General features: G+C 52.8%; 1 protein-coding gene across 2 annotated transcripts; it reads right to left on the reverse strand.

The window, feature by feature from the left end:
* Window positions 1-311: 311 nt before the first annotated feature.
* On the reverse strand, window positions 312-3,510 carry CITED2 (Cbp/p300 interacting transactivator with Glu/Asp rich carboxy-terminal domain 2). 2 transcript variants are annotated; one of them, XM_075498852.1, is made up of 2 exons: window positions 2,903-3,510; window positions 312-2,372 (listed from the first exon to the last, which is right to left on the reverse strand). In XM_075498852.1, the coding sequence occupies exon 2, from the start codon at window positions 2,363-2,365 to the stop codon at window positions 1,640-1,642; it is 726 nt and encodes a 241-aa protein (XP_075354967.1). In that variant the 5' UTR covers window positions 2,366-2,372; window positions 2,903-3,510; the 3' UTR covers window positions 312-1,639. The 2 variants fall into 2 exon arrangements, with proteins under 2 accessions (XP_075354967.1, XP_075354966.1); XM_075498851.1 differs by having other exon boundaries at window positions 2,990-3,503.
* Window positions 3,511-7,961: the final 4,451 nt, after the last annotated feature.

Consider the following 7,961-nt stretch of genomic DNA (forward strand, 5'->3'; position numbering starts at 1 on the left):
AAGTAGAGCTGTATGGATTTGTCTCAGTGGCTCAGTGGCTGGGAGAAGGGGGTTAAAGGTGTCCCGGTGTGGAACGTTTTAGGGATATATGCCCCTTCTCCTAAGTCACTGGAAATGAAACAGAATCAGTTCTGGTGCGACGCAAATCTGGACTGATGCAGCAATCTCCCGTGTTAACCCCGTGGGGTGAGAGGGACGGGATGACACCCACCACCCTCCCTTCCCAAGTTACAAATACTTGCGCGTTAAGCGCTTGGTCTTTTGACATAGCTCTTCCAGGTGAGATAATAAATATACAAAAGAACAAAGTCTACTATATAAATGAAAGCAGATTTATAAAATTACAAGTTTAATAGATAAATATAATAAATACTTTATGCATCATAACTCTGGACAACTACATTTAAAGCAAGTATGTTGGCAAGTCACAAGAAAGTTGCGTCTCGGCAACTTTATTTTTCATAAAACCACACTGACAGGCATATTACAATGTTACGTATGAGGCTTTATGCCGTAAGTATGTTCAAATCCCACTCACCTACCGAGTTCACCATGACATATATATGGGTGTAGTGTACTTTCTATTTTGGAATGTCTTTTTGCACACCAACACGGTTGTACAGATAGATGTTCTACTTACCAGGGACAGTGGGGAAGTTTTGAAGAAAAATACTGGTAAATGACTTCTAGAAAAACTAAAGCATTTCTTAACTTTTTATTGACATTGGCAAATTAAAATAGAATAAATTAACAATATTTTCTCAAAAAAATGTTTTGTACAAAAATACTGTCAAAATTTCCTGAAAAGCTTTCAACACAGTAGTATCTTTTCATGTACTGAATAAACTATATTAGCACAGTGTCAAAATGCTGAAGACAGAAACAAAATAATAATAAAAAAAAATAATCTGTGAAATGTTTGCCACTAGTCAACATTCCATCCACACCATATTATTGTCTGTACATATGGGGGAGGGGGAATGGGTAGCAGACTTTTTAAGTAACAGTATTACTTCTCCTGATCTGGAAAGGTTTGGCCCACATCTGTTAAGCTTCCAGTTTAGCGTATTAAAAAAAAAAAAAAAAATTATTAGTCTGCACTGCAATGCATAGTTAAAAATTAAGCAAGATGGCAGCATTTGTGCAGTAGTATCTGCCCTTCAAAGTTCATGCAACCAACTAATGCAAATTCTTTTCCCTGTTCACTCAGAATTTGAATGCAGTTCAAGTCATTGGAAATCATCGTTTACAAAATCCACAAGATTAAGCAATTTGCCAAGATTAATATCTAACAGTTCAGCACTGTGGGAATTATGGGCACGTTACTGCAAGGAAATTAAGAGAGCGAGGAGGGGAGGGGAGGGGAAGGGAAGGGAAGGGAAGGGAGGGGAGCGACCAACATAAAAAGGCAGAGTTCGCTAGAAATCATTACTACGGGAGGGGACGTGAATGTCAAAGCTACAAAAAAAGTGGCAGCGATTTAAGGAAAAAAACAACCCAAAAAAAGAATTTATACAAGCGCATAGTTGACTCTGCTTTCCAGATTCTCACCTTTTCAAGCCCTGAAAAGTGAGACACCGTGTCTAGGGGAATGTTTTCGTTCGCACCGATAGAAAGTCCTTTGTTTGTTTTAAATGAATCAGCAGCTCACCCTGCTGGGCTGCTGTTTGCAAACGAAGTCTGTCATGAAGTCAAACTCGTTCTGTCCCAACCACAGCTCGGGAAGCTCCTTGATGCGATCCAGCCCCATTTCGATGACTAAGGACATGAGGACCTCCTCGTCGATGAAGTCAGTGTCTATGACATTGGGCGGCAGCATTGCCGCGGGGACGTGGGGGACGGCGGGCGGCAAGCCGCTGCCGCCGCCGCTGCCGCCGTGCTTGGGGTTGCAGTCCCTGAAATGCTGCTGGCTGCTGCCGTTCAGCTGGTGGCTGCCGGGGTGCAAGTCCGGCATGTAGTGGCTGTGGGGGTAGGGGTGGTGGCTGAAGTACTGGTTGTTCAGCTTCTGGAGCTGCATGCTGGCGCTCAGCTGCCCTCCCGGGCTGGCGACGGGGGGGGCCATGAACTGGGAGCCGCTGAAGCGGGCGGGGGGCGGCATGCTGCCGGCCGGGTGCGCTCCGCTCACGCTCCCCGGCCCCATGGCGTGCCTCACCCCGCTGCTCGCGTTCATATTCCCAGCTCCGTAATGTATATGGTCGCCCATCAGGGCGCTGAAGGCGTGCTGCTGCGGCGGCTGCTGCTGCTGGTGGTGGTGATGGGGGGTGGGAAACTGCCCCATGCCCATCCGATGCGCAGGGTGGTGGTGAAGCCCGCCGGCTCCGTCGGGGAATCGCCCGTGGTTCATGGCCATCATGTGGTCTGCCATTGCCCACCTGGAAAGTTAGCGTGGGAACGCATTAGGAAAATACACCCTCGGACACCCAGCCGCCCTCTCCCGGACCGGCTGCATCTGCCTGGCCCCGGGAGAAGCGACGCCGCTGGTCCCGCCGTCCTCTCTTGCTCGGGGAGGGAGAGAAAAAGAATCCCCCGCCGCGGCTCCGCCGTGGACTACAAAGGGAAAAATAGAAGGGGAGCCCGCGGAACGAAAATCCCGGTCCCCTCCGCTAATCCGGCGAGCAACACGCCTTCCCACTCCAACTTGTGCATACCTATCAGCGGAAAGTGTTGCATACGGCAACAGCCGCCTCCTCCCCGCGCGTTCCAAAGGCGCCCGAGCCCCCCGGCTTCGCCAGGCAAGGCAGCGGATTTCCACGGCACGCTCGCTAACTTGCGGGGAACGAGCAAAGAATTGGCAAGTCCCACCTAGCCGCTGTCAGCAACTTGTGGCATTACGCCCTAATTATTTTGGTAAAAATACAGTCACGCACGGGCAAGGAGGTAAAGCCAGGCAGCCGAGAAATACCTTTCCTCGCGTGTTTAAACAGTCCCATTTTTCCTGTTGCACACAAAAGGGACACCCGGCACCAGCTACGAGAACCGCCGCACTCACCTCCCGGCTTCTTTCTTCTTTTGCTTCGAAGGTGGCGGTGAAATCAGTCAGTAGAGTCACCCAGCATAGAGAGGGCTTCCCCGGCTCTCTCCTCGGCGCTTACGTGACGGTGCTGTGAGCGCTGCCGCAGCCCCGGAGCTGTTTCTCACTCCTCTGCGAGGCTCATCGGCACTTGCCAACAATGAGCTGTGTTTCTTACCCAGCTTTGGCCACAGCTAATATAGGATTTCAGAAGGGAGGAGCAAAACCCTTACAGGCAACCAGAAGTAAAACCTGGAGCAAGCGAGGGGGGAAAAAAAAAAGAAAGAAAGAAAGGAAGAAAGAAAAAAACCCAACACCCAGCGCGCACACGCACAGGGACACACGCGCGCAGGGAGACACGCGGGAAGGGGCAGGCGGCTCTGGAAGGCATCCAAGCAGCCCGCTCCCCCCGGCTGGCCGACACGTGTCTCCGTGGGTCGCTTGCGCCGCGCTGCGCGCCCCGCTCCGCGCCTCCCCCGGGAACAAAGCGGGGCTCCGCGGCGGGGCGGCAGGGAGCAGCGCCCCGCGCCCCCCGCCGCTGCTCGCCCGCCTCCGGCGCGGCCACGGCGGAGGGCACCGCCCGCCGCCCACGGCCCCGGCCCACGGCCCCGGCCCCGGCCCCGGCCCCGGCCCCGGCCCCGGCCGGCTCCGCGCTCAGGCATCGCCGGGCTCCGCCGCGCCCCGTCCGCTCGTGTCGCTGGAGCGCGGCGGCCGCGGACACGCGTGGGGCTGGGCGCTCCGGCAGCGCTGCCCGGGCAGGACGAGGTCCGCCCCTCCGGCGCCGCCGCGGTGCAGGTGCCCGGCCCCACCGGCGTGGGTCCCCCGGACCCGCGTGGGCGCCCCCGGGGCCGGCCCCTCTCCCGGAGGCGAGATCCGAGATCCACCTTTTTCCACAGACACGGGCGCCGCAGGCGGGAGGTGTGTGGCGGGGTGCCGGCACACTCTCCCCCCCCCATACACACCTCCTTCCACCCCTCGTGTTTGCCCCACAGCCCCCCGGGGTGTGCAGGGCGAGTGCCCACCCACTCTTGCCCTTGGCCGGTTTGGTGGGGTTTATTAGCATTATTTATGATTGTTTTTCTTGGAATGGCAAAAAAAAACAGAACACGCGGAGCGCGGGTGGGTAGGCGCTTTGCAAAGGCGATCGCCCTGGCTGAGCACGTCCCTTATCACTCCCCCGTGTCCGGCAGCGCCCTGCCTCGCAGCACCGCCCCGGCACCGCCACGCGTGTGCAAACCCCCCGAGACCGGCGTTCCTGCCTCTTGCTCCAGATCCACCCGCTCCTCTCTGAAGGGCGGCCGTGCTGAAGGAGCAGGGAAGCGCCGAGGGGCCGGGGGCGGCCGGCTGCAGGGCAGCGCTGGATGGTGGCCTATTTTCAGTAGTGCCTTCGCCCGGCTTTCTGCCCCCCCTCTCTGCTCTCCCCCTTTCAGCTGCCCACGGGCACGCCGAGGGGGCAGCGGTAGGCAGGACACCGCCCCCGGAGAGGAGGAATTGTCTGCTTCTCTTCTGCGGTCAAAGCGGCCATCATGTAGGTTGAGCTGGGGTTTCTCCTCTGCCACGCGCTCCACGAGGACGAAGCAGTGCAGGAGGTCCTCCTTGGGGAGGCACAGGCGAGGGCAAATGGGATGCTTCACGATGCTGTCCATGTGGCAGCCCTCTTGCCCCCTTTTGGGTGGGCCCTTACCTGGCCGCAGTCATCTGTGACGGTGAAACCAAAAGGCGGGTTAGCTCCACCTTGTCTCCTGCTGGGGTGGAGGCAGAGCTGGGTTCCCGGGTGCAGAGAGGTGTGGTGGAGAGGAGAAGGGTAATTCCCCGCATGGCTGGTGCAATCCTTAGCAAAGCCATGCGGGCAGGTGGCAGTGGGTGGGCACATACAAGATTCCAGAAAAATACCTGGCTGACACCCCAGCTGTGAGGGACAGCAGGGATGGAACCAAAGCCCTGGCAGGGCAGGAAGCTTTACAAGTGTCAGAGGTACCTCGAGGAAGTGACCTCATCCCGCAGCTCCCTTTCCTGCCATGATTAAGTAGGGTGCCCACCACGATTTCAACATTTTGGCCTTCAAATGCATGTGAGTAGGTGGACGTCTGGGAGTTGCCGTTGAACCAGGACCTCCAGTCTGGCCAGGGATGGTCAGAAAAGTGACAGTACCTTTCTGGAGATTTTTTCTTCTTGCGGTTGTGCAGGTTTTGCAGGGCAAAACAATGAATAATAAGAAGATCCTGTTCCATTTGGCAAGTAGTCAACTGTGTATCATGACAAGTGGTTTGTTTAATGTCACATATCCATGGTGATACTGGTATGCCTTTTTGCTCTCCACTGCCTTAAGTTTGCGGTCGTTTTTAAAGCCAAACACACATCATATCACCGCCCTGCAAATGCCCTTTCCTATTTTTGGCTTTCAGATGCTGGAAGCTGCCAGCTTGCCAAAGCGAGTTATGGAGAACTGGCATGAGACAGCCAGAAGCAATAGTAGGGAAGTCACAGCCTCCATGGCACCTCACTCATACAAAACATATCTTCAGGTATTTACAGCTCACACGCAAAGAATTAGGCAGGACAAAGCTTTCTTCATCGGGGGTTGCAATGGGGTCCAGATAAAGCTCAGCAGAGCGGTGCCAGATGAGCCAAGTTTGTCATTGTTTATGGCCATAGCAAAGTGGGAACACAATCAGTTGGTTGCTTTCCAGGAAATGGCTGGAAAACTGGTGACAGGCAGCTAGGGGAATGCAGGACAAAGCATGAGCCCATCACCACTGAGCTAGCAGGAAGCCCCAAATCTCATCTGTTTGCCTCTCCTGATCTAAGCCACGGTTATTTAAAGAGATCTTTTCACTCATATTCTTCAAAGTCTTCTGCATACCTGGGTTGATTCTTCAGTCAAACAGCAAGAAAACAGGGCACTGTGTATCAGGAGAAAGCCAGAGATGGTCAGGGGCGGGAATGAAAGCAGCAGGGTTCACAGGGTCTCTCCTCAAGTGAAGAATCCGAGTAGAGTTGAAAGCAGAATGTGACTGCTGTGCCCATCTAGGAAGTATCACTGAGAAATATCAAACACGGTAACGGAAAAGAAGGGAAAAGATGGTTCCTCAGTTGGGTGTTAACATGTTGGATCGGAAGGTCAGGCAGGCACTGAGGCTGGGTTGCAGATGCGGCCCCGCTCACTCCTTCCAGACTGGAACGTCTGCAGGGTGCGGTGAAAGGAAGGAAAGGAAAATCAAAAAGGAGAATCCCAGATGGTGTTTTTCCAGGTATTTACTGGAAATTTTCAAGCCGGCTGAATACTTGTAGTTCCAGGGATATATCACTGGAACAGGATATACAGGGTAACGGATTTCAGGGGGACTTGGATCTCCAAGTCTTTTTTTGGAACTCTGAAAATATAATCCCTAACTCTCTGTGACTTGTCTGTCCCAGATCACCGTGGAGGTGAGTTTCTATGTGTTCCCTCCCACGCTGACACAAAGCAGTCAGGAAAAACCAGTGCAGGACATCTGCTAGGGTTATCTGATAGGAAATTTTATATTAGAATGATATCCTGGAAGAAATGCCCTTTCTGTAGAAATGATTAAGCTCTGCTATTGAGAAGACAAGCCATGATTTTCTGGCTGCTCTCGCTTCTGACCTCCTTACAGCTTCCTTCAATCCCACCCTTCCCTGGGGCACGTGGCACTTGGGAGGGAAGAGGGAACTGTGGCACAGGAGGTCCCCAGCTCGTTGCTTTACCAGTGCAGAGCTGGATGGCTGCCGCTGGTTTCATTGCCCACCCAGAGGAAAAACAATGAACATGACAAGTTTGTTCCAGATGCGCACCCAGGAAGCAGAGAAATCTGTTTTGGTCTCTCAACATGCCTTTTTTTTTTTCCTGGAATTCCCTTTGTGAGAAGAACAGTGGGGTTTTTTGCCTATGGGGTGAAAACACAGGGATTTGGACTAGAAGGGAGTTCCATTTTTGGACATGCTTTACTGAGAGACCTATTATTCTTATGTGATTGGGGGGGAAGAGTGGACACAATATTAGCCATGGGTGCGGGCATGAGATCCTCTGAGCATCCAGGTGGGAAGGAATTACCTTGGCAGATTCGGCTGTCTGAACAGCACCAAAGTCCAGACTATGGCAGAAAACATAAGATTAACTCAGTTCACTTAGTTCACTACCAGGCACAAGCTTCATAAAGCCATCACAGCTCCCCTCTGCCAGTCCAGACACAGCCAGGCATTTCCCAGAGCTGAGCATCTGCCCTCCCATTTCAACAGTCTGCTCTCTGGGGGAAGGCCACTGTTCAGTGAGGTAGTGCATCTGACATACAGGTAGGCAGCCCAAGTGTGGAAGAGATGACCCACTGGGGATTTCTTTCAGTGGTGGCGTATGTTACAAGGAGTTACTGGAGTGATGCCAAAGCAAATCTGTACTGCGTTCCTCACAGCTGGCTAGGGTGGGAGAGTCGGTGCAAATGCAGAGAGAGAGCGAGCATGCGCTGTCTCCATTAGTCAGCCCGGGACTCATTTTTTCTTTGCCAGGTTTCACAAGGTAATCGATCTCTGTGCTGGCTGGAAGCGGTTACTCTGCTGAGAACAGGGCTTGCTGGTGTATTTGTTAGCGACAGATCTTTATGAAAAGCAAAGAGTCACCCAGAGCAAGGAGTGTCCTGAAGCATTTGGGGATATGTTAGAGGGTTTCATGTACTTAGGTCCCTTGTTGGTGTGCCAGGAACCAAAGATGTACCCATCAAAGTGCTGTTCTAAATTAAGGAACACAGGCTATGCAAATTGTGTTACTCTCTCCCCACCCATCTTTTCCTGTTTGTTTAGATGGCTCAAGATAGTAATATGCCTGTATATTTTATATCGGTAATAATGAATGTGGTTTTGCACCCTTTATCTGCATTGTCTTATTTGTGTGAGAATGTCTTGGGAAGGGTGACAAGCTCCATTGTTTTACCGTTACGCC

This window comes from Mycteria americana, chromosome 3 (assembly GCF_035582795.1).
Source record: "Mycteria americana isolate JAX WOST 10 ecotype Jacksonville Zoo and Gardens chromosome 3, USCA_MyAme_1.0, whole genome shotgun sequence".
Classification (NCBI taxonomy): Eukaryota; Metazoa; Chordata; class Aves; order Ciconiiformes; family Ciconiidae; genus Mycteria; species Mycteria americana.

Bases quoted from the DNA above. Each gene is read 5' to 3' on its own strand.
- CITED2 (XM_075498852.1), bottom strand. From the start codon at position 2,365: ATGGCAGACCACATGATGGCCATGAACCACGGGCGATTCCCCGACGGA.